This window comes from Pungitius pungitius, chromosome 9 (assembly GCF_949316345.1).
Source record: "Pungitius pungitius chromosome 9, fPunPun2.1, whole genome shotgun sequence".
NCBI classification, from domain to species: Eukaryota; Metazoa; Chordata; class Actinopteri; order Perciformes; family Gasterosteidae; genus Pungitius; species Pungitius pungitius.
Genome location: NC_084908.1, coordinates 5,396,392 through 5,420,823, shown reverse-complemented (window position 1 = coordinate 5,420,823; position 24,432 = coordinate 5,396,392). Strand labels below are relative to the sequence as shown.

Here is a 24,432-nt window from a genome sequence, read left to right as displayed (position 1 = left end):
CACGCCATTGATACAGGATAAATTAGGCGCAGTCTGCTGCCTCACCGCCAGATGCCGCCAAATCGTACCAGCTGCACCTTTGAGTAGAATACCGTAAAATTTATACAACCCACTGGTTAAATGTTGCATGACTGATTTTCACGGCTATGTTCCAACTTTTATTACATTGCCATTATCAATAGCTCCTCCCAAATCAGGCGGAATCGCATATGTGTGTGTGTGTATGTATGTATGTAGGACATGAATAGGTGTGTACATGTGTGTTGGTTAGTTTACAATCCTCTGCGCATGCGCAGTACTGAGACGGGGCTCCCCAGCGTTTCCCAGGGTAACCATCAACAAGCCCGTTAGCCCGCTGTAGCGAGCTGACTGTATGTTTAGCTTTAGGTTGAACAATTTATGAGTATCTCTACTGTCTGTATTAAATTAGGCAAACTACGTTTAGCGATACTAATTACACACCAGGCATAGAAAGCGTAATAGCTAACGTTGGCTAGCATTACAGTGAACTTAGCGAACACTAGCTTAGCTAGCATGCTAACGTCAGTAAGCGTGTCTACGGGAAAGCGTGTAGCGGTGCAGTTTTCAGAATGACAAATCAGCCGTTCAGCACGCTGGCTTACACCAAGAGCCCGAAAACAACAAGGAGAACAACATTTCAGGTAGACGCTTGATTTGTGCAGTCATGATAGTAAATGAGAAAAGACTGGATCAGTGTTAGCTACACCGACAGACCCCTGAAGAACACATGGTTATGAGGTATCGCATGTAACGTTAGTTACCATACTTATTTCATTCTACCAATGTCCACTATGGCATTCCCTACTCTACAACAGCTTTTAATGTTGGCTTGTTGTAGCCTACTTGGGAGAAGCGAAAGGCAAATCCCCAGTGAGGAGAGCGACAGTCAGCCTGGTCTCATCTAATCCAAAATGACGTCTTCGCAAGACGAACTTCAGGCTGCTGTCTCCGCTAGGGCCAACCAAACCAAAACGGATCGGTACTCGTACTCAGACGACTTCAATGACGATGAAGACGGTGAGATGGCGCAGCATCCCCAAACATCGGGGGAAATTGATGAGGTCCTCTGTTTAATGTGTAGTTGCGGGAGACGTGGTTTAGAGTGAGTGAACATTGAGACTTAAGTTTTGTATTTTTTCTTCTTTTTGATCTTCCACAGATTTTTTTAATGAGCTCCTTAAATCAAGAAAAAAAAAGTCCGGGTCGATCAAAACGGCGAAGAGTCAAGCCAAAATAAACAACTTTGACATTTCAGACGATGAGGGCAAACAGGGCCGGACAAAGAAAGTTTCCTTTCTAAAGACCCAGAGAATTGTCTCTCCCTCTCCCTCCAAGTCACGCGAAGACGAGCCACCTGACCCCCCTGCCAGTCCACACAGCAGTCCCGGCCTGGTTCCCCCATCCTCGCCGCGCTCCACCAACATCAGCGATGAAAACGTCCGACTTGACAGCAATGACGCGCTGTCCACCGATTCCCGAATCACGAGACGGAGCTCCAGTAAATCGGTGTCCTACCACACGTCCGATGACTCTCTCCTGGACATGCCGTTGCCCTTGCCGTCTGACAACATCATTGAGGGTCCCCCGTGTCTTGGGGAGGAGAGGAGCTCGGCCCTGGAGGGAGGCTCCCAGACTGCACCGGTATCAGCGCCTGACCTCCCACGCGTGTCCTCACCAGGTTGTGTACGAGTAACAAGAACCACATTTTGTGTGTTTACTTTGAGGATTCTTGGGACGTGTTGACTTCATACAGCAACATACCGTCTTTATCTAGATACCAATAGGGAACCACCAAGGCCCAAACCGAGGCAGAGGACTCTCGGATTGGGCCTTCGCGCTGTGGAGAAGGCGGCCGAAGACGCTGGATCTCCGGATGTCAGCAGGCCCCAGACGTCCTCTGCATCCATCCCCCTGTCCCCCGACACGTCCAGCAGCCTCGCCGTAAGGAGCCGCGCGGACGCGTCAGCACTCATACTCGCTACGTATATGTAGTTGAAGCGCCGTCTAACGGGGGCACGTGTGTTTGTTGTGACGTTTTTATTCGCAGTGCGGGGAAGGAAGTCGGGCGGCTTCAGGCTGCCTCAGCAAATCCTCTTTGAGGAAGAGTGAGCAGTCTCAGCTAAAGACCACAGTTGATTCTGGATCCAGAGGTAACCAGCATTCAGCATCCTCAGCACCATTTATTCATTTGAGGAATTCTCACTTTTCCTCCTGTTCTTTCACTTCTTGTTTTAGACGGCTTTATTTCCGATGGCAGCGAAGCGCTGGAGAGAAACTACTCCACATCATTTGAGGAGTTTCACGTGAGAGCTTTGTTCTCGATTGAGCGCTGGTGTCATGTCGGATATGCTCTGCCTCTGGGTCTCGGTCATTGTGTCCCCTGTCTTCTCTCAGGCTGACTCCGGAGATCACTTGCAGGTCCCTGCTGTCCACCAAAAAGCCTGTGAGACCAGGTCGGTGAGCAGGGGTGCAGGAGTAGCTGCTCTTGAAGCTTTGTGGACAGAACGGTGTGGTGAGTTAGCTGACCTTGTTTCATTTGGATCAGGACATCGTGTTCTCACTCTAATCACAGATCGCACAGTGTGTGCTCCGGGGAGGTGGAATCAAAGTACCTGGGGACTCTCAAACTCCTGGACCGCAAAGTCTCGCCGCACGAGTCTGAGCCCCGGGCAGTAGATTCCCTCAGGGCTGCCATTTACCAGGTGGGTGTGACAACGAGCCTTTGTGGTTAGAAATCCCTGCGAGGTTCTCTTTGTTCAGGTGTGAAGGACAAATGAGGAGTTCTGACTTATACTCAGATACGGATTTGATCCCAGTTATAAATTACATAGAACATATATGACATGTTGTGTCTTTTAACACTCCATTTAGAATTTGTAGATGTTATTCTGAGATTTGATTACATTATTATCAGGTACAGATGAGGAGCCAGTTTGGACTTGAAACACTGCACTCATGTAATAAAATAACTCGTTTCCAAAGCCAGTCCTTGGGAGTCTGTTTCTTTTTAATCATCATCCACTGGACAACGAGGATCAATGAAGAGGGCATCACAGTACCTAAAGTTCAGTCCACTGACATGTACTTCTAACAGGAATGGCTTCAAAAGAAAAAAGAAAAGTCCCGAGATACCATGCAAATAAAGAAGGAGGAGGAAATCCTGAAAGAGAAGAAACTAAAGGTATGTCATCGGTTTTCCACATTTGAAATATATTTTAATAGAAATTCATATATTTAAAAAATGTGCTTTGCTTAAAACAGGAAGAAGAGGCTAAAAAGGGAGATGCTGTTGCATCGTACGAGGCTTGGAAAGAAAAGAAGGCAGAGAGTCTCAAAGCAAAAGCCAAAGAAAAGCAGGACGCGATCCGAAAAGCGCAAAGAGCAAAACAAGAGAACGAAGAAAAGAAGCAATCCGCTAAACAGGTTTGTCTGTTGATTTATTGCGCGTTAAAATGAGCACTTTGTTAATCTGTGATGTTACAAACATTGCAGGTCTTTGAAAAGTGGAAACTTGAGCATGATCGCATCCTCATAGAAAAGTCCAGAAGACAAAGAGAAGTTGAAAATAAACTTAGCCTCAGAAAACAACAGAAGGAGGAAGAAAGAAAGAGAGGCAGCAAATCTGCCTTTTCTGACTGGTGAGTTAAAATCCTCGACTTTTAAAGGAAGCAGCTTGTGGAGCCTTTTACAGAATGCCTGCCCTCGACCCCGCAAACTGCTTCGCTGTCATTTAAAGGGCAGAGAAGGAAAAAGCACATATAATATTTGCATAAAATTGTCCCACTGTCCTAAACTGAAGACGATAAACCACCAGATGGCAGCCGAAGCTGGATGTGAGGCCACATTTGTTTTCTTCCAAATTTTTTAGGCGTGAGAAGAAGACCGTTGTTCTGCATGAAAAAGTCTCAATAAAGCGCGAAGAAAGCCAGAATAAAGCGGAGGAGGAGCGCTACATGAAGGAGGAGAGAGACAAAATGGCCTTGGAGATGTATGAAAGCTGGCTGGTGAGTAGAATCGCAGGTATCACTCACTCTACGTCCAACTTATTGAGGGGAGTTCATTTTTCTCCCTCCCCAACAGGTACGGAAGGATCTGGAACAGAAGAGACAAAGAGAAGAAAGACGAATACAAGCGATACTCCAAGACGACCCTCCTCCTCCGTGGAGTCCACCGAATAAAACCATCCCCTTTGGGAAATAACTGTGATAGATTCCTATAGATGGCTTCTGTGTTACATTTGAAGTCTGTTCTGTGTGTTGCATTTTAAACATTGATGGAAGCTTCTGAATTTTATATACGTATTTTATACAGTTTAGATGTGTCACTTTAGCCAGCAGCCCTACTGCCGGCGTATATATAGTATGTTTTTTGGTGAAATGTTGAGCCAGTTGGTAAATATTTCCTGTGACATGAGGATGTGTCGGTATCAAAGGAAAATTGCAACGACAAATCATTTTTATAAAGGTCATGATGTGCTATTACAATGTTATACATGTGTAAAGTGGCAATAAGAAAACAGGATTGATATAAAAAGCAAATTTAATTGGTCTGGTGATTCCTCTACTTTTATAGTTGAACTGCTGTTGGTTTCCATGTAAAGTTGATTTTTGCTTTGACTACAAGAAGGTCAGAACGTGACACATTCTTAGAAACTGATCAGTAAAACATGCAGTGCTTGTTTGAGTTAAAACATCATTTACATTTACTCATGTTACCGTTTCATGGTTTTTATTAGTAATATAATAATGGATATCTTTAACAAAACAATAAACTCATGAGGGAGACACTTTAATCAGATGGGTACTAAATGAGCGATGGATCCTCTGAACAAGAAACTTAATATAAATCGCTGTTTAGAGGCTTTATGTGACCACAGAGACATGGACAATCCTGATTTGAAATTAATGCACAAAGGGGAAAATAATAAACTCATGATACCATATATCACAATTTAACAATCCTTTCTGCTTTGAGTTATTCATTTTTCTCCCCCTTTGGAATATTTTATGTAAATTCCTATGTAGGGGAGAACGGGGTTGGTTGTCACACTTTCTACTCTAACATGAATTGCACCAAAACATCTTTCAATAGTCATTCATACATTAGATTAAAGCTTAGGGTATTGCCTTGAAATGTGTACCCCCACTGCACCAACTTATTGCAACGGAGAGATGACTAACTATCATTGTCACATGAGGGATGGTTGTTACAATGTTATTACAATAGGGAAATCTTAAAAAGAAGTCAAAGGAGAAAAAATACTGAGGAGCGGAACATTTTGAAATGAACACTAAAAGTCCTTTCTCCTCGACCTCAGCTGTGTTACTCCAGAAAATACTATGTAGACGAGCTCGGGTTTTAATTCCGGTTAATTCCATACCAACATTTGAGAAAAAGCACCTTCTGGTGGCGAGATGAATGTCACAAGCAAACCCTTTATCCTACCAAATGCAACATTCTCCGTGCAGGGCTTTAACTAAGTTCCTGTATTTTCTTGGTGACGCATTCGCACATTTACCAGCGTAAACTTCCTCCAACCGTGTTTTAACGTTGAGTCCGATCTTGACAAAGTGTTTCCATTGAGTCTGAACATGGGTCGTTTGATACTTTTACTCTGAAACGCCACACCGGAAGCACCGTGTGCGCTGCTCGGAGTCATGGAGATTGAGGCGATAACGTTTACACTAGAGTCAAGGTAGAGGCGGTGCACGAAAAGTTGGTAGAGCAGCCTTGACTGTATGAGGTTAAGAGTTAGTTAAATACATTTAGAGCTTGTAAACCATCACCGGCTCCCGGACCGACGGCTGTTTCCAGACGTTTCACGAGAAGGGGCGCTAACGGTCACCGTAATCCACGCATTCCTCAAGTTGCCTGACCGTCGAGTTGTCGAAGGTAACGTAACGTTAGCTAGCTAACGGCTACTCGGCTCAACACCGACCGGCCCATTCATTTGTTAGTGTGTTCGTGTTTAGTTCTCTCACAGACGAGAGCAAACAGCGCAGCTAGGCTCCTGTTTGTGCGCAATGATACGCTCTGAGCTAACGTGAACTAAGTTCACCGCACGGCATTCTGGGAGAAAAAGGTCAACGTCCATCTCAGTCAGACGTGGCTGAGCCGCGATGAAAGGCTCTTTATTCCCGAGCAGGCTGTAACGGTGCGACTGGTACTGCGGCCCGGACGGACCGAAACCAAGCTTAACTCTTGTTATGTGTGGAGATAAATGATCAACGAGCATGTATTTATATGTAACAATATGCATCTACATATATATATATATATATATGACTGTATATTTATAGGTATATATGTGTGTGTGTGTACATACATATACACACACAAGTGTGCATTGATGTTAAACATGAAGTCAAAGTACAAGATAAAGGGACATTCCCAATGATATTTAAAGACGTTTTCTCTATATCTGTATCCTCTCCAAATTAGCAGATGTTTCAGATAAAGAGGATCTGTTGCATTGGTGCCGGGTACGTGGGGGGCCCGACGTGCAGCGTGATTGCCCACATGTGTCCAGAGATCACGGTGACTGTCGTGGACGTCAACGAGGCCCGCATCAAAGCCTGGAACTCGGACACTCTGCCCATTTATGAGGTAATATATCAACGTAGTTATGCAAAGTGTGTCATAACAGGGTGGGCCGGTTTCATTATTCACAAGTTAATCACAATGTTGTTGACGTAGCTTGGCAATCGTTCCAGCCAAGGGTCTCGTTGTAAATGAATGCTTCAGTGTGGGAGCAACATAAAGACGGCCTGGAAGAGTTCCAGACCGTGCGGTGTTGCAACTTCAGCCCCGACCGCAAAGCATTACATAACCGTGACTAGTCTCATCATAAGTAGCCCCTGAGAGCTTGTGTTACTGTTTCTGCCATGTTTTTCCAAAGATTTTAGTGACACACCCTCCACTACTCATGTCTCCCACCTCTTTCCACGCCAGCCGGGTCTGAAAGATGTGGTGGAATCATGCAGGGGACAAAACCTGTTTTTCTCCACGGACATAGACTCAGCCATCAGGGACGCGGACCTCGTCTTTATCTCTGTGAGTCCGTCAGTGTACACCCCCCCACCCCCACTCCCACCCCACCCCCACACGCACACGCACCCCACCCCCACACGCACAGTTTGACCAGCTGAAGGAATACCTCTTGATATTTTGACCAATGTTTTCATTTATCGGACAGGTCAACACCCCAACCAAGACCTATGGGATGGGGAAGGGTCGTGCGGCGGACCTTAAGTTCATTGAGGCGTGCGCCCGGAGGATTGTGGAGGTGTCCAACGGTTACAAGATTGTCACGGAGAAGAGCACAGTCCCCGTCCGAGCTGCCGAGAGCATTAGACGTATATTCGATGCCAACACCAAGCCCAGCCTGAACCTACAGGTGTGTATTGTTGTGTAAGAATGAAGCTCTTTGCATCCCTTGTGCTGAGAGATTCTCAAGTTGTCTGGCCACCGCGGCTGTAGGTGCTGTCCAACCCAGAATTCCTTGCAGAGGGAACAGCGGTGCGGGATCTGAAGGAGCCGGACCGCGTCCTGATCGGCGGGGACGAAACGGCCGAAGGTCAAAGGGCGATCCGAGCGCTGTGCGCCGTCTATGAGCACTGGGTCCCGAAAGCTCGCATCATCACCACCAACACGTGGTCATCCGAGCTGTCCAAACTGGTGAGTGTACTCTTTTGTACAATTAGGTCAGAAAACAGGGGAAATTTCTATGACTCCAAGATCACGTATTTCTATTTTGTTTCTTAACATACAATAAGTGAACTCTACTTTTATATTTGAAAAGTTCTCTTCTGTTAAGTTTTTATTCAACTTATTTATCCAATTTGATATAGTGTCCCGGCTGCATAACAAATCTTAAGGCATCAGCATCAGGATTTTTTGAATTAAAAAAAGAAAGTATAACCATATTGGCCTCAAAACTGTTTCGTGACATAAAACGACCAAGAAGACATTCTTTTTTAAAAATATATACACACGGTGTAGGCGGCCAATGCATTCCTGGCACAGCGGATCAGCAGCATCAACAGCATCAGCGCCCTCTGTGAGGCCACCGGGGCCGACGTGGAGGAGGTGGCCAAGGCCATCGGGATGGACCAGAGGATCGGAAGCAAGTTCCTCAAAGCCAGCATAGGTAAGAAACGCGTCTAAAGGATTTAGCCGTAGAGTTCAGTCAATTGAAACCTAGATTAAGTGTGGGCTTCTTTTAACACCCACGTCAGGTTTTGGTGGAAGTTGTTTCCAGAAGGACGTGCTAAATTTGGTCTACTTGTGCGAGGCGCTCAACCTGCCCGAGGTAGCCTCCTACTGGCAGCAGGTGAGAACTTCATATATTTATTTCCCTTTTTCATTTCTGAATGCCTCTCCTCGCTGAATTCCCTTTAATTGTGTAATGTATCTGCGATATTCTCAGGTGATCGACATGAATGAGTACCAAAGGCGGCGGTTTGCCTGCAGGATCATCGACTGCCTCTTCAACACTGTGACCGGTAAGAAGATCGCTCTGCTGGGCTTCTCCTTCAAAAAAGACACAGGCGACACAAGGTTAGTCGTTCTCCATGTTTTTTGTCTCACGTGTCTCCTCTCAGTTCTTTGTTTTTCTTTTATATTCATTTCCACCACCTTGTTTTGTGTTATCAATGAACCGAGGAGTGTTTGTGTAATCAAACCCTATCGACTTAACTAACAATATGGTGAACTGTGTGTGTGGCCACTTCAGGGAGTCGTCCAGTATCTACATCTCCAAGTATCTGATGGATGAGGGCGCCAAGCTTTTCATCTATGACCCCAAAGTCCTCAAGGAACAAATCATTCACGACCTCTCTCAACCAAACATCTCTGAGGACAACCCAGAAAGAGGTGAGTGTCTTTCGATCATTATTCATTAGGAATGCAAATGCTGCTGAAATTTTGAGTACTGCTGACTATTTCACTCATTTAACATTGTGTGGAAAATGATCTCTTTGTTTATAATGGACATTTTATTCGTTTGTTAATCATTGGTAACTCAAATTGACAAGACATTTTAAAACAAGTAATTCCATGTCGTTCTGGATCACTTAAACACCCGACTGACCGGTTTGTTTTATCTCCTCAGTGTCGGAGCTGGTGACCGTGACCTCTGACCCTTACGAGGCCTGCCAGGGTTCACATGCACTGGTCATCTGCACCGAGTGGGACATGTTTAAGGTCAAAAGCATGCACTCTTTTTTTGTTTATCCTCCCATCTTACAAATCCTAATTTGGGAGGGGGAAGAGATGACTCATACCCGTCTGATTCGCCTACAGGAGCTGGACTATGAGAAGATCTACAAGAAGATGCTGAAGCCGGCCTTTATCTTCGACGGCCGCAGAGTGCTGGACCACCTCCACGGCCACCTTCAGAACATCGGCTTCCAGGTGAGCGCACACGAGAGAGAGAGAGAGAGAGAGAGAGTGCACGGCCCACAGCGACACACACAGAACTAATGGTCTCTGTCCACAGATCGAGACCATCGGTAAGAAAGTGACTGTGACCAGAATCCCCTACACGCCAGCAGCCGCCGGTCCTCGCGCCGCTGCCATCGAACCTCCTGCCAAGAAAGCCAAAGCCTGAAACGCTAACCCACACACACCCAGCACATTCCTCTCTCAGCCCTTTCCTAATTGCCGGTGAAACCTTTGATGCCGGTGCAACCCGCCGGAGGGAGTAACAGCTGCTGCAGGCCGGGGAGGGAAAAGTACAGCCTTCACAACTGAGTGAATGTGAAATCATGAATGATATTTATCAACCAAATATTTTACATTTACCAACGTTTTCCAATCACACATAAATAGATGCAATTCTTTCATTGTTTAATGGCTAAATGTATTTTATACAGTTTAAAAAAAATATTTTTATAAATCCACTTAACTTTGTCAATCAGTGTTTGTCCTCTGAATCAGCGAGTTTGTATGAAATAAAATGTAACCGTAATATGTGCCTGTTGATTGTTCCGAAGAAAAACAAAATCAGGATATGTGTGCTTACTATTCTTTATTATTTAAATGAAAATGTACATCAAAGATTTCTTCTGTCCCAACAATGTCCACAGCTGGAGCCAGAATAGTATTTTACGTCAGAAAAAGTAGTTTCAGCCCAAATGTTCTGTGTCAGATACAGCTATCAAAATGTCCTACTCGTTACACTCCTGTGCCTGACAAAAGGACAATGAGGCTAAAACTTAGTCCTCAAAGAAAAGAACCCACTCTCTAACTCGAAGAGTTCATAAACGGGGCGAGCGGGCAAAGATCAGTAGCTCTGTACATCAGGTCTGGGGACTGAGGGGAAGTATCCATGTGATTTAGGGAGGCCCTGTGGTGCAGAGATAACAAATGACCTCTGCCAAACACCAGGTTGTACCTTCTGGTCCGCACACAATTTATCTACAAACCTGCAGCCCTTTAACCCGCTGCAGGCTCTCTGATCTCCTCTCCCTGGGGCAAAAAGGAACAGAACGGCCCCTGAACTTGCATACGAGATTGTTTTCTGTTACTAGATGTATAAGGTTAAGGTGTTTCCCGTGCTGCTGCGTACCATGATGTGTTATGGTACAGCAGGAGTAAAGCTGTCACTAGAAGTGCGTATAGTTGCAGTAGGGGCGGGACTAAGGAGACAAAGCTTCCAGGTGCTGCTGGGTCAGAGTTCTTCATTCCGCCACAGGGGCTTCTTCTATTCTCTTCTTCAGTAGGTTCTTCAGGAAGAACTCACCTGTTAGAACAGAAGACCAATTAGAATATATATATATATATGTTATGAATAAATACATTCATTTGATTGTTATTATGTTAATATTATCAAAGTTGCCCCTAATACTGCAGTGTTTCCCCTACACCTCCACAGGAATATGTCGCCTGCAGCAGCGGGGCAGAGAGCAAAGTCACACCCCTCTAGTACACAGGACTGATGCCAAACTCGAGTCATTTTGTTTATTGTCATTTCTAAGCAGAACATTATTTCATGAGTTATAGCCATAGACATTACATCTTTGCAGTTAGGCATTCAGCAGTGAGGAACATACTACATCTCCAGAAATAGGATAAGAGGGTCATTCAACAAAGTCATCCCTCATGTAACTGGAGTAAACCTGTAGTTGAACCAATACTTCATCCCGGAAACATTTTGCACAGTGCTTTCTTTCACCATAGAAACATATTTATTAATGTAGTTATCCATTATATTGTTTATTTTTGCTTGTATATTTTGTTCTCATTTTACTTATCTTCTCATATTGCACCAATTCACCAAGTCAGATCCCCCTACGTGTAACATATGTGGCAATAAACGGCTTCTGATTCTGAATGACGAGCACGTTTCTCACCTGATTTGTAGGAGGATCGCACCAGCGGCCCGCTGGCTGTGTATGCAAAGCCCATCTCATTCCCCACCTTCTCCCAGTGTGCGAACCGCTCTGGAGCGACGTATTCCTCCACCTGCACCCCAAACACACATTGTCACAGCGCGCTTTAACTCGAGCGCATGAGCGTTGCCTCTGTGGATCACTCACCTTCAGGTGGCGTTTGGTGGGCTGCATGTACTGGCCCAGAGTCAGGCAGTCCACTCCCGCCTCTCGCAGCTCTGCAACATCACCACAACATCTGGCATTAGGAACGAGTGTGTGTTGTTGTTGCTGATGTCGTTTGTGGACAGAATTTTGTCCGTGTACACACCGGTCAGGGTGTCGAGGATCTGTTGGTCCGTCTCACCCAGTCCCAGCATGATGGAAGTCTTGGTGAGTAAGGTGGGCTTTACCTTTTTGGAGTGCTTCAGGACACTCAGAGACTGGTCAAAGTTGGCTCTGGGGTCACGGACAAACCTGGACATCAACGACAAAATGAATAATCAAAAAGGGTCAATATTACACCCTCAGTGACTTAAATAACCACCACCAAATAACCTTGGAGAAGATGGGCTACAGCAGAAGACCCCGCCGGGGGCCCCTCCTGTCAGCTGAATACAGCTGACAGACCCTTCACACAGGCTCACCGAAGTTGGACAATAGAAGATTGGAAAACCCATCTTCTGATGGCCCTCCAACCTCTAACTAGCAAGATGTACTGTGGCCGTTGAGTATTTCTATTTACATATATAAAATTAAATAAAAGCTGGAAAGTGTGTCAAGGGTGACAATACTATGCCAACAATACTAATTTAAATAGTTAATTACTCAAAATATTACTTTTACGTTTAAATAATCAGTAGTTTACCATTTACTGTGACTTTGAAACTTTGCAGGATAACAGCTCATAATAACACATTTTATTGCTCCTGCATATCATTGTAACCACATTATACCTCTGGTGCAAAGGGCAAAATTGAATTAGGTTAGTTATGATATGTTCTTATGATTCTGAAACCCTGTGATTCCTTGGCTGTTATTCTCATTTGTATATATAAAGTCGTTTTTAAAACTAATTGACAGCCCTTATCCAGAGGCGACATGCCGAGGCCGTACCTTTGCAGCTCTCGCACCGTCTCCACGTTGTGGGCGTACACATCCAGCCCAGACAGGGCGATCGTCTCTACTGCTGCCAAGTCCCCGCGGAAATCAGGGGTCAGACACTCCACCAGGATGCGAGAGTCCCTGAGAGGAGGAGGACAAAAAGGCTTCCTTGTTCATCCGTTTGCTGGGATACAAACACCAAACGAGGCCAACAGTGGGTGGAGTCATACCTTTCCTTCAGGTTGTGGACAGTCTTGGCAAAGTGGTCTGCCCCTCCATCAGCAATATCTGCACAATACAAATGGATAAACTGTTGGTATATTTTGAAAAGTAGTCTGGCTATTTGGTGGACGGTTTTTATTTCTTACAATCTATTAACGTGTCCGTTAACAGACGTGTATGGCAGCGTTGCGTCATAGAGATAACGGTTACCATCTCTGTCGACCGAGGTGAGAACCACGTAGTCCAGCCCCCACGCCGCGATGGCCTTGGCCGTGTTGTAGGGCTCGTCTGGGTCCAGAGGCGGAGGCCGACGGGCCGTCTTTATGGAGCAGAACCTGCACCCGCGGGTACACGTGTCCCCCATCAGCTACAAACAAAGGACCGTTGAGATGTGGACGTTGTATGACACAAGAAAAGAATCCACGCGGAGATCATAAAGTGTTCCCTCAGGATTCATATACTGAGCATGGGTTCATCTAATGTGTGGATTATCGATCTTTTGAACATTGTGGAGCTCGGCTTGCCGGTGGAGACATGAACACATTCGTGGGATGGTAAACTGCTTTTCTTATCTACAAGGGTGTGCTTCATTTTACAGGTTGTTCGGTGAAATAAAAAAAAAGTCTCCGTCTGTAACTGGCAGTAAAATCCGCTGCGCTGCGTGCGGGGAGACTCACCATGATGGTGGCTGTGGCCGTGGCGTATTCTCCTCCTCCCCAGCATTCCCCGATGTTAGGACACCTGGCCTCCTCACACACCTGGGGGAAAAACACACAGCACTCAAATGCTCAACAAGCGACACGAAATGACCGCACTCCATCAGATGTGAAGCGGATCTCTTTCGTGGGAAACCGTCAAAAGCGGTTTTCTTTTACACAAATAAACTGTACAATTTAAACGTTCAGACGACTTAACAGAGCAGTTCAACTATCCCAAACAGTCTAGTTGTAAGGTCCTCGTACCGTGTGCAGTTTGAGGTCTCTCAGCGTGTTCTTCAGCCGGTTGAAGTTTTTCCCGATGGGGATCTCGGTCTTCAGCCATGGAGGAAGCCTCAGCCTGTCACAGGAAAACAAGCGCACAGATGTTCAGTGGACCTGCACCAGAGGCCTGAGGTGGACACAAGTCGGCCGCCAGGACCCAACGGGCTACAGGAACCTTCTGGAACGATTAAACTCACATCTATAAATAACATAACTCATATTTGATTCCACCAGCGTCTGCGCTGAGATCCCGACGCTTCTGGACAAAGATCTCTGTGACTTTGTTGTAAAAGTCCTCCTCGTCTTCTCTTAGTCTCGAAAGTCTCTCTGCCTCGATGAAGACGATCGCCGGGGACGAAAGCCGGCCGTGGCGACTCCGATGCCGACGGTATGCTTTCATTCTGTTCAAAGCACAGGAGGACCTTTCCACGCTCGTGGGGGTCACCGGCATCGTGAGCACCAGCTGGAGTAACTTTGTCGCCTCGGGAACAGTCTGCGTCAGATCCTTCTGGGCCAGAAAGCGGAGAAGCTGTCCGGGGGATTCACATTCGTCCCGCACGGTTTGTGAGCTATACAGTCCAATGAGGTCGGCCTTTAGTCGAAGCAAGTCAAAGAACCTGGCATATGTTGACAGGCTCTGCAGTTTGGCGTCGTCAAAGTGCTGTGACATTTCATCAAATTTTGTACAAATCGACCAAACCAAAGAAAGCTAGCTCGCCAAAATGATCAAACCTAGCTTTCAGTTGAAGACTGACATTGTCCAGAATGTTGTAAAACAGCCGTTTCCTCTCATCCCTGACGGACTTTGGACCTTGAACAACATCAGTCATTTCGAGTGCGCCGCATTTCTTTCCAAACCGCTCGTGGAAACTGTCAAAGTCCTGCCTCTGGCGATCCACGAAGCCAATTGTGTCACAGATCCGTGCCCAACAAAATGCGCTGTCCAGCACTTTGTTTTGCAGCAGACTAAAGAGCGCATCGGCTACACTGAAAATGTCCTTGTATGCCATGATGAAGAAGCATGTGGAGGCCTCCGACAGCCACCGATCATACCCAGCGGCCATCATCACAGTGTCGTCGTCCCAACTATCTGGATTGTCGCTCATAATACGGAACACAGCGCGCAGATCAGAGTGGTACGTGCTCATTGTCTGTAGCAGCCTTGAGCTGGAGCTCCATCTCAGGGATGCCGCTCTGGGTAAACGCCGCTTGATAACATCATCCAATAAGCGGGCGCGCTCCGAGGAGGCCCTGAAGAACGTCCCCAGTCCCTCGGCTGTCTTAAAGAAGGCTCTACACTCAGGCATGCATTTTTCTGAATGCAGGAGCATCAGGTTCACGCTGTGCGCGTGACAGTGAGTCGACATGGCCTCGGGCACCTTCTCTTTAATCCTGGCCTGCAGCCCATGAAGCTCCGATGACGTCACCGCCGCGCCGTCATAAGTCTGAGCGACCAGCTTTTCGAGACACTCGTATTGCTCCAAGGCTCCCAGGACGCACTGGGCCACAGCGGGGGCTCTTTGGTCACCGCTCACGTCATCGAATCCCACAAACGCCTCCCTGACGTCACAGGCCGCCTCGCGTTTCGCCACGTAACGCAGGACGACAGAGATGTGGGCTTTGTTTGTGACATCAGAGGTCTCGACCACCTCGACGGCGACAAACGGGGCTGCACTTATCTCCCTTTTTATATCATTTCTAATCACCTCGCCGATGGCTTCGGTTAAATCCTCCTGCATTGCGTCCGATAAGCTAGAAGAAAGAGCGGACGTCTCCAAATGTCTAGCTAATCGTTCATCCTTCCCCGCGAAAGCATGAAGGAGTTCTACAAAGTTGCCCCAACCCCTTTTCGTTTCCACTGAAGTCCAGTCCCTGTATGGCCAGGAAGCAGGCGGCATTGATGAGGTCTTTTAACACCTCTCTGTTTTCCTTTACTTTACCATTGTGGGTGCTAATGTGCAGCCTCCGCTGTTCCTCAAGCGCCAAATCTGCTTCAGAGCGGCCAAAGGTTTTCAGAGCGATTTGGCTTTGAATGTGCGCGGTTGAGCTTTCGTGTCGGGCGAGGCTCCTGGAGAGATTCTTCAAGTCGCAGAAGCCCGATTTAGTCCAGACTTTGTGGCACGGTGAGAACAGCAGACAGGGGAAGCAGTGCAGGCGGCTGGTGGAGGCGCAGCCACACAGCCAGTCCTTCCGCGAGTACCACGCCGTCTGGAAAGAGCGCGCGGCCTTCTGACCCGGCGCCTGCTGCAGCCCGCTCAGCTCCGGCGTGGGTCTCCCGTTAGCTACCACTTCACGTTTCGCCCGAAGGTCTAGTTTTGAGAAACCTTTAAGCTTCGATATAGAAACGTCCATTTTTTGTTCACGCGGAAAGAAGGCGGTGCTCTATGACGCCCCCTGCGGTGAGGCAGAGGTACTGTCTGCCTCCGCGAGACGGAAGCGCGTCCACACGCAACACGTGAAATACACGACCTGTACTCCCAGTACTACGAGGACAAATATTACCGTGGTGAAAAACAACGAGAGCAAACGGCATTGGCCCTTACTCAGCTCTCGTTTCTCCTTTGGATAGAACATGCATAGATTGAGTGATTTTCATACACAAAACACAGCTAAATCAGTATAGATATAAATATATATTTGATCATTGTTTGTTTATATTTTACTTTTCACGATGACACCAATGACCGCTCGTCCCTGGACTCCGATCCTGTCTTTGAACTATTCGGATAACTAAGAATTCCCATTTCCTCACCCTTGTTTGACACAATATTTCTGTTGTCTCACCTCTCTCCCTTCCCCCTCTTCAGGTTGCCTTTGTACTCTTCCCACTTGCTCTTCTCCGATAATTCCCCTGAAATAAAATCCTGTAGATCGGGCCCGTCATCGCTCAGTGGCTCCTTCTTTCTGTCGGTCCGGTCTGGGGTGGATTTGGCCGCAGTTGTCAGACTGCTGGTGTAAACCTGCAGAGTAGCAGCGGGGTTTAGTTTCAGGGCTCACTGCGTCACTTCGTATGAATAAATGCTGGCGGGATGTTTACAGGTCCGCATAATATGCCCAGAAGTGAGAGTTATCCATAGCCATATTGTCGGTACAACTTAGTTGCAAAACATACGAACAAGGCCCAAGGCTAACAGCTGATGGTTGCCGTTAACCGATAATAAAAGGCCTCGGTGTCTGCTAGTTTCGAGGATATATGAGAGGATGAAATACTTACATGTGGGATGCATCTGGGACTCAGCCATAGATGATTTGCGGGAAAACGGCCGGCAACACAACAACTTTGTTTTAGCAGCGCCATGACTTTAGCTAGCAGGCAACTGTCATTGACAACAAACCTCGATGAGCGGCTGCTTTGGCCTTGTGCTGCGTTCAGGGGCTGTAGGGATCGTTGTGATTTTCTCTGACGTATTAGTGCGTTCATGGGTCGGTTGAATCGCCGGTTAAATGCGCTAAGCCGTTTATTTAACACGTAAAGCCTAATGAGACTCTACTGGGTTACAGCAAAAGGGTTTTCTCATTCGACTAATTGTAACTGCGTTCTTTTTCTGAACATGTATATGACAGAGTTTAAATGGGAAGAAATGTTGACATTCAAATACTTTTGACAACAATGTCCGTTGTTATTTCGTTCATATTTTACAGCTCTAGTATTTTGCTAAAAGGTTGATTTCAGGTATAACTAAAACCAACACACACCAGAAAACAATCGTGACTTCCTCGATTGATTTATAATGCCTGATGACGAGACGTACGTGCTCTACAATTGCGTCGTGACGTCCCTCCTTCCCCCTTTCCTCAGCTACCGACGAGGTGAGAATAGCTGAAAAACTATTCCCTGTGTTTCATCTAACTCCATCTGAGGCAATAAATCGTGTTTTGGGCTAGATTTTATCCCATCAGATGCAGACATTATTGTGATTCACAACATAAGCTGTATTTTGCGTCAATTTTAGGTTTGTCAAGAAATATGTTAGTAGTTCCATCGTTCAACATTACGCTGTTTGATTGAGGCCTGGCGTAGCGGTGGGATGCCATGCTAATTACTACACGTTCAGTAATGTTGTTTTTTTTAAATACATTTAAAATGATTTGTGTTGTCAGCTGCTAATTACGCCTATCACTCGCAAAAGTGTTCTTACTGAGCGATGCACATGTGTGGTAAACTGTCTTGTGCCTAATCCGGCATTCCGTTAGCATTAGCTTAACGCTATTTGAAAGGACGCCGTGCGGCTCATTGCTAATGCTAGACAGCGTTACTGTGGACCTATTTTTATCCGAAACTAACATTTTCCTGTAGTTGGATTTCCAACAATCACAAATTAACATTGAATGTTGTCTGCTTCTTAACCCAAATTTCAAATGTGAAGTTGAACTGTCTCGATTCATACGTGACGCTAACTAGCTTTAAGGCACTAAACTCACACTGCGTCTCTTCTACAGAATGAAGACCATTCTCAGCAGTCAGACTGTCGATCTCCCCGACAATGGTAAGGAACCGCTGGTTGATGCATTTGTATTTTGAGATCCCTTCTAACGTTATTGACCGCTATATTGTGTCTTACACTTGTTCCGTGTGTGCTTCTCGCAGTCGAGGTGAGGTTGAAGGGGCGGACGGTGACGGTCAAGGGGCCCCGTGGCAAACTCGTCAGAGAGTTTAACCACATCAACCTGGAGCTCAGTCTGCTGGGCAAGAAACGTAAGAAGGTAAGGAGGAACCAGGTGCTATTGTGAAAGCTACAGCGACGTACACAATTGTGTCGGCAGTCCCAAATACCTCTGGGCGAGTGGATTGAATGTTCACCATGATGAATAATACGAATCAGATACTGAAACGGATGCAGTTTTTCTTACCTAATGTTTTGAATATTGGTCAATTTGATGACTTGGTTGAATAGAACTTTTATAACGTGATATTTTCATTGTTTGCTTGAAAACATCAAGGTCAATAACAACCTTGTGCTGATACACTTCTGTAAAAGTGCAACGCTATTAATCTTATTTAAATTGTTTCAATTCTTTTTATTGTCAATATGGCCCTAGTAATATCAATGATGTCCATTATGTCTTGGACTTATGTCTTTCCACAATGAATGTGGTAAGAGTAACTGCTGTCTTCCTCAGCTTCGTGTGGTGAAATGGTGGGGAAACCGAAAGGAGCTGGCCACTGTCCGCACCATCTGCAGCCACGTCCAGAACATGATCAAAGGAGTCACTTTGGTGAGACTACTGTAGAATTTGTCTGACTCTTTTGGAGTTCTATATAAAGGAAATAACAATAAACATTGTTCAGGTTCCAAACTGCTTTTGTAACATCTTTGTGCATGCTAAGTAGCAGCATTAGTATATTTTGTTGTCATGGTTTCCTCTGTGCCTTGGTGGTTATTGTTGGGAGATCAATATGTTTTGGCTGTCTGTGTGCATCGTCTCAATGCGTCGTCACTTCTCTCTGACTGCAGGGTTTCCGGTACAAAATGCGTTCCGTGTACGCCCATTTCCCAATCAACGTAGTGATGCAGGAGGGTGGCGCTATGGTGGAGATCAGGAACTTCCTGGGAGAGAAGTACATCCGCCGTGTTAGAATGAGGAGTGGTGAGTGTGCAGCAAGATTTGAGCATAATGTAGCAACGGTCTCTGGTTCTGCGATGTGGTTTAAGGGAGTTGGGACCAACCTAGTTTTTTCTTCCACTTTTTTGGAGGCTTGTGTTGGTGTTTTAGATATCAAAGCAAAAATGTCTTTCGGTGCATTGTACCACTATTTGTGGGTAAATGTGAGGCATTTTGATGTGCTTTTTGATGCGCTTTATCTTGATCACTGCACACCTAGAACAAGATGAAGCACATAAACATTTACATAACATGCTAATTGGAGCAGAAGTTTTATCCCATTGTAAAATCATATTTCCCATGTTCTCTCCAGGTGTGAATTGTGCTGTCTCCACTAACCAGAAGGACGAGCTGGTGCTGGAGGGTAACGACATTGAGCTGGTGTCAAACTCTGGTACGCTATCATCTTACCTTCAGCTGTTCTATAAGGCACAGTAACATTTCCCTCCATCGGAGCAGAATGATTCATAACCTGACCACTGTTAAGATGGTTCCTCTTGTTCAGACCCATGCATTCTGCTTTGTGGATGTTAAAACTATCATAAATGTTTCTCAGTATTTTCTTAGCGGGTTCCCTGATGTAATCCTTTGTTTTGTGCTTCCTTGAAGCTCGGCACATGAATGCTTTCAATACAGTCTTTTCACCAAAACCTTACATGTCTGTACTGCCGGTGTTACATCCATCATTGCACGTTGAAGTTAATCCACTCCAGTGTTCACACAAAGCCCCCTGCCATTCTACACAACAAAGTACTATTACACTAAACTGTTAACATGAGTTTAACACTCTTGGTCATGTAAGTTAATATTCTTCCTCATTACAATTTGAGGTGCATTTTTGTTATCAATGATGCCGTAGGTTATTTAAAATTGCAGCCATGTCTTAGATTTGAAATGAAGTGTTCTCCGTCCTCATTGTGTTGCTTATCATCCAACTTCTCTCTTCCAGCTGCTCTGATCCAACAGGCCACCACAGTCAAAAATAAGGATATCCGAAAGTTCTTGGATGGTATCTACGTGTCTGAGAAGGGAACAGTAGTGGAATCATCTCAGTAAAAACAGGTCAGACAATGCTGCAGAAGCCCCCTTTCTTTCCCTGCTTTTCATTTCATTGTCTTAGTGGATGTGGTTTAACAACATATTTCTCTTTACTCATTCCTGTGTTGGAATTGTACACTTCATTTGCAATGCAAGCAAATATTTTAGTTTAATGTAGTGAGGGCTCTGCAATATGATTATCTCTTGATGCCAACCTATAAAGGTCTTTTTAAAGTAGAAACTAAATTAAAAACTATGTTCGTAGAGGGTTGCTATTATTTACCAGGACATCAAACTCATGAAAGTTCATTCTACACTTGTTTATTTTATGTGGAGCCAGTTTTTAAAACAATATATGACTTGTATTCTAGTAGTTTGCCACATTGTGCTAATATGTTAATATATTCTTCTTCAGAGAGAAGACCACTGGTGCAGCGAGAGACCGGAAAATTGTTCATATCCTCTTATGGCCAATAAAACTACCAATTTTTCCAATCGATCCTGTGCATTTTTTTGTCACATTTAATGGAACCACATATCTACAATTAACAACAAATTGCCGTTTATTTTCATTCTGCATAAACTATTGGCATGAAGCGTTTGTGTGGAAGTCAAGCTGCACAAGAAAGAAGCTCAATGGGGAACAGCTGTCTGATCACACTGAACATCACACCTGATGAATATTAACATTGTCGTTGTCACATAATCATAATTGCAGAACAATGTTTTGTTTAAATGTGTCAGCCTTCAAATTCGACATTGCAGAAAAACTAGTGCAGAAAAGAAAAGGAGTAGACTCTCTTACAAGGCCTGTCATTCCAGCATTTCTCAACTGGAAACATCAAAAACACAACTTGATTGTGAATTTCTCAGCCGTTTGTATCACAGCATCCTACATTGCTTTTGGCTTTAGCTGACAACTAAGACGAGAACATTCCAAATTTTCAAAACAACCCTGCTGCCTTCAGTCATTTGATAGTGCGATCTGATGTGTTGTTTTACCTCATTCATCTGCAAACAGCACCGATCTCAAGTCTCACAAGGCTTCGGTTTACAGAATACATCAAAACCCATAGATTCATCGCTCCAGAACAAAATGTTTTCCTACAAAACAGAAAAATAACATACACATAGTAAGAAAGCCAAATTTCCCTCTGCCACCATGGTTCTGCAAATTCTTACATCTTGGCAGTCCAAGGCTCCTATCCATGCTCCTTCAGACGTCATGTTCTGAACAAAATCAAACTTTCACATTGTGGATGGATGCAAGGTTTGCTCTCTGGTCGAGACCGTGGAGATGAGCCAAGAGGATGTGAATTACAAATACATTTAAAAGCCGTCTGAATCCAGCCGGACATCTATGGTATCCTGACTAAGCATCAGCCCAACTCCTTGTTTCATGAAAGAAACTGCGTTCACTGTCTACGCCAACCCCAGCTTCCATTGGCCACAGAGACGTCCTCAGGGTTCCCCTTAGTCCTAATGCCGCAGATTTCCTGTGCAAAGGAAGGGGAGACAGGTTTGTATATTAACAAATTTGGTCTATTATACCAGCAGATCTGCAGATTTTAATCTTTTTTTTTTTAAGAGCAAAGTTAATGATATTTTATCACCTCTTTCAAAGGAATGCTGCAGGTGTTTTACAGCAAATTGTAATTTTCATTCGACTTAAATGTGCATATAACTTGAAACATAAATACTGATGTATACACATCTGGAGAAAATCAAGTGTTTCCTCTATTACGAACCCCCAGTTCATTAAAATAGACCTTACGGTTTCAGAGAAATCCTCTTTTTCAATTATGCGTTTCAAATTCTTCTGACGGGCATAAAAATGGCTTTGGTCTATAGAGGTTAAAAGAACAAAAAATAAAGGATTGTGGCCATAATGAGATGAGAGTAAAGTGCAAGAAAAACGTATCTGAGAGCAAACCTGCTGCAGAAATCTCTTCTGCTTAATATTTTTAATATATGTCAGTGTTTCTTGAGTATTGCTTTACTGGCAACTAGCATGGTGGAGGGCCTCTTGTGAAAGGTGAAGTTGTAAATATAAGTGAATAACACAGAGAATGAGGATATGGCAGAGTTTGTAAATGTTAGGAATGTAAATGAAGGTGGCTCGAACCCTGACTGCTCCACGCCCCATGTCAAAGTGTCCCTGAGCAAGACTCCCAACCCAACTGCTCCCCGAAATACGGATTCAATCTAGACCAATTATATGTTTACATGCTGTCCTTTACATACAGTCATCATGTGACTGACTCCTCCCAACATAAGCCTACCGAATGATTCCTGAACGGACACAGAGGAGCACTGAGGAAGAGAAGGTTGAAGGATTGTCAATGATTTTGTGTCGTTTTGGGATTGAATATCTTTACAAACTTTCTGTGAGAATTCAACTTTTTTATGAAATGCATTCATCCATAACGGTTTCTTGACAACATCTGAAAGGATGCAAGTATTTAGGTTAGTTAACGGGAAACCTTTTGATAAAAGGTACACATTAATAATTCCTGTTTCCAGGGGGACTACAAGCGTATCTACATTTTCTCCTGCTTGACGTTTGCTCTGAGGAGCAAAGAAAGGAATAATGTGTAAATTATAACAGCACATGACTATGAATCTGAGGTTCACTCTTATACGGTAATAATCCTTCTGTATTTTATGTCTCACTATACTTTATTATTATATTTTTTTAATATGAATCTGCTGTTGAAGTCCAATATAATGTATAAATATTAGTTACTGCTTTAAAAAGTTCATATGAAAAACAAATTGTATCCCCATCATTTTTTACCCCTCCACGGTCACTGCCTCAACTTGTGATTGTTAAAATCTAAAATTGAAGTATGAGAGTGACACATTTTATTTTGAGTTCTATGTTGATATACACTCACCGGCCACTTTATTAGGTACCCCATGCTAGTAACGGGTTGGACCCCCTTTTGCCTTCAGAACTGCCTCAATTCTTCGTGGCATAGATTCAACAAGGAAGCATTCCTCAGGGAGTTTGGTCCATATTGACATGATGGCATCACACAGTTGCCGCAGATTTGTCGGCTGCACATCCATGATGCGAATCTCCCGTTCCACCACATCCCAAAGATGCTCTATTGGATTGAGATCTGGTGATTGTGGAGGCCATTTGAGTACAGCGAACTCATTGTCATGTTCAAGAAACCAGTCTGAGATGATTCCAGCTTTATGACATGGCGCATTATCCTGCTGAAAGTAGCCATCAGAAGTTGGGTACATTGTGGTCATAAAGGGATGGACATGGTCAGCAACAATACTCAGGTAGGCTGTGGCGTTGCAACGATGCTCAATTGGTACCAAGGGGCCCAAAGAGTGCCAAGAAAATATTCCCCACACCATGACACCACCACCACCAGCCTGAACCGTTGATACAAGGCAGGATGGATCCATGCTTTCATGTTGTAGACGCCAAATTCTGACCCTACCATCCGAATGTCGCAGCAGAAATCGAGACTCATCAGACCAGGCAACGTTTTTCCAATCTTCTATTGTCCAATTTCGATGAGCTTGTGCAAATTGTAGCCTCAGTTTCCTGTTCTTAGCTGAAAGGAGTGGCACCCGGTGTGGTCTTCTGCTGCTGTAGCCCATCTGCCTCAAAGTTCGACGTACTGTGCGTTCAGAGATGCTCTTATGCCCACCTTGGTTGTAACGGGTGGTTATTTGAGTCACTGTTGCCCTTCTATCAGCTCGAACCAGTCTGGCCATTCTCCTCTGACCTCTGGCATCAACAAGGCATTTCCGCCAACAGAACTGCCGCTCACTGGATGTTTTTTCTTTTTCGGACCATTCTCTGTAAACCCTAGAGATGGTTGTGCGTGAAAATCCCAGTAGATTAGCAGTTTCTGAAATACTCAGACCAGCCCTTCTGGCACCAACAATCATGCCACGTTCAAAGTCACTCAAATCACCTTTCTTCCCCATACTGATGCTCGGTTTGAACTGCAGGAGATTGTTTTGACAATGTCTACATGCCTAAATGCACTGAGTTGCCGCCATGTGATTGGCTGCTTAGAAATTAAGTGTTAACGAGCAGTTGGACAGGTGTACCTAATAAA

The 24,432-nt window shown here is 44.9% G+C and overlaps 4 protein-coding genes across 5 annotated transcripts; 3 read left to right on the top strand and 1 right to left on the bottom strand.

The window, feature by feature from the left end:
- The first annotated feature begins 274 nt into the window (after positions 1–274).
- Positions 275–4,569, top strand: map9 (microtubule-associated protein 9). Its single transcript, XM_062564782.1, has 13 exons — positions 275–663; positions 949–1,038; positions 1,181–1,699; positions 1,796–1,962; positions 2,069–2,171; positions 2,257–2,324; positions 2,416–2,474; positions 2,594–2,723; positions 3,116–3,202; positions 3,283–3,444; positions 3,514–3,659; positions 3,890–4,025; positions 4,102–4,569. The coding sequence occupies exons 1-13, from the start codon at positions 591–593 to the stop codon at positions 4,219–4,221; spliced, it is 1,860 nt and encodes a 619-aa protein (XP_062420766.1). The 5' UTR covers positions 275–590; the 3' UTR covers positions 4,222–4,569.
- Positions 4,570–5,659: 1,090 nt separating this feature from the next.
- ugdh (UDP-glucose 6-dehydrogenase) lies at positions 5,660–10,000 on the top strand. Of its 2 annotated transcripts, none has more exons than XM_037471779.2 (12): positions 5,660–5,913; positions 6,463–6,627; positions 6,973–7,074; positions 7,217–7,417; positions 7,501–7,698; positions 8,023–8,170; positions 8,259–8,353; positions 8,450–8,580; positions 8,756–8,895; positions 9,134–9,225; positions 9,325–9,435; positions 9,521–10,000. In XM_037471779.2, the coding sequence occupies exons 2-12, from the start codon at positions 6,466–6,468 to the stop codon at positions 9,629–9,631; spliced, it is 1,491 nt and encodes a 496-aa protein (XP_037327676.1). In that variant the 5' UTR covers positions 5,660–5,913; positions 6,463–6,465; the 3' UTR covers positions 9,632–10,000. The 2 variants fall into 2 exon arrangements, with proteins under 2 accessions (XP_037327676.1, XP_037327675.1); XM_037471778.2 differs by having other exon boundaries at positions 6,466–6,627; positions 9,521–9,999.
- A 34-nt stretch (positions 10,001–10,034) lies between these two features.
- Positions 10,035–17,098, bottom strand: lias (lipoic acid synthetase). Its single transcript, XM_037471788.2, has 11 exons — positions 16,914–17,098; positions 16,484–16,659; positions 13,682–13,775; positions 13,397–13,477; positions 12,930–13,086; positions 12,728–12,785; positions 12,510–12,638; positions 11,725–11,870; positions 11,562–11,632; positions 11,376–11,487; positions 10,035–10,765 (listed from the first exon to the last, which is right to left on the bottom strand). The coding sequence occupies exons 1-11, from the start codon at positions 16,995–16,997 to the stop codon at positions 10,704–10,706; spliced, it is 1,170 nt and encodes a 389-aa protein (XP_037327685.2). The 5' UTR covers positions 16,998–17,098; the 3' UTR covers positions 10,035–10,703.
- A 935-nt stretch (positions 17,099–18,033) lies between these two features.
- Positions 18,034–20,840, top strand: rpl9 (ribosomal protein L9). Its single transcript, XM_037471808.2, has 7 exons — positions 18,034–18,186; positions 18,288–18,403; positions 18,821–18,916; positions 19,156–19,288; positions 19,617–19,697; positions 20,253–20,365; positions 20,757–20,840. Exons 1-6 carry the CDS (start codon positions 18,141–18,143, stop codon positions 20,357–20,359), a joined length of 579 nt encoding a protein of 192 aa, XP_037327705.1. The 5' UTR covers positions 18,034–18,140; the 3' UTR covers positions 20,360–20,365; positions 20,757–20,840.
- The last annotated feature ends 3,592 nt before the right edge of the window (positions 20,841–24,432 follow it).

Bases quoted from the DNA above. Each gene is read 5' to 3' on its own strand.
- map9 (XM_062564782.1), top strand. From the start codon at position 591: ATGACAAATCAGCCGTTCAGCACGCTGGCTTACACCAAGAGCCCGAAA. The intron at 2,475-2,593 runs GTCGGTGAGCAG...CTCTAATCACAG, and splicing joins CAAAAAGCCTGTGAGACCAG to ATCGCACAGTGTGTGCTCCG. The intron at 3,660-3,889 runs GTGAGTTAAAAT...CAAATTTTTTAG, and splicing joins AAATCTGCCTTTTCTGACTG to GCGTGAGAAGAAGACCGTTG.
- ugdh (XM_037471779.2), top strand. From the start codon at position 6,466: ATGTTTCAGATAAAGAGGATCTGTTGCATTGGTGCCGGGTACGTGGGG. The intron at 8,171-8,258 runs GTAAGAAACGCG...CACCCACGTCAG, and splicing joins GTTCCTCAAAGCCAGCATAG to GTTTTGGTGGAAGTTGTTTC. The intron at 8,896-9,133 runs GTGAGTGTCTTT...TTATCTCCTCAG, and splicing joins TGAGGACAACCCAGAAAGAG to TGTCGGAGCTGGTGACCGTG.
- lias (XM_037471788.2), bottom strand. From the start codon at position 16,997: ATGGCGCTGCTAAAACAAAGTTGTTGTGTTGCCGGCCGTTTTCCCGCA. The intron at 12,639-12,727 runs GTATGACTCCAC...TCCTCCTCTCAG, and splicing joins GTCCACAACCTGAAGGAAAG to GGACTCTCGCATCCTGGTGG. The intron at 10,766-11,375 runs GTGAGAAACGTG...CTGTTCTAACAG, and splicing joins GCGATCCTCCTACAAATCAG to GTGAGTTCTTCCTGAAGAAC.
- rpl9 (XM_037471808.2), top strand. From the start codon at position 18,141: ATGAAGACCATTCTCAGCAGTCAGACTGTCGATCTCCCCGACAATG. The intron at 18,404-18,820 runs GTAAGGAGGAAC...TGTCTTCCTCAG, and splicing joins TGGGCAAGAAACGTAAGAAG to CTTCGTGTGGTGAAATGGTG. The intron at 18,917-19,155 runs GTGAGACTACTG...CTCTGACTGCAG, and splicing joins TGATCAAAGGAGTCACTTTG to GGTTTCCGGTACAAAATGCG.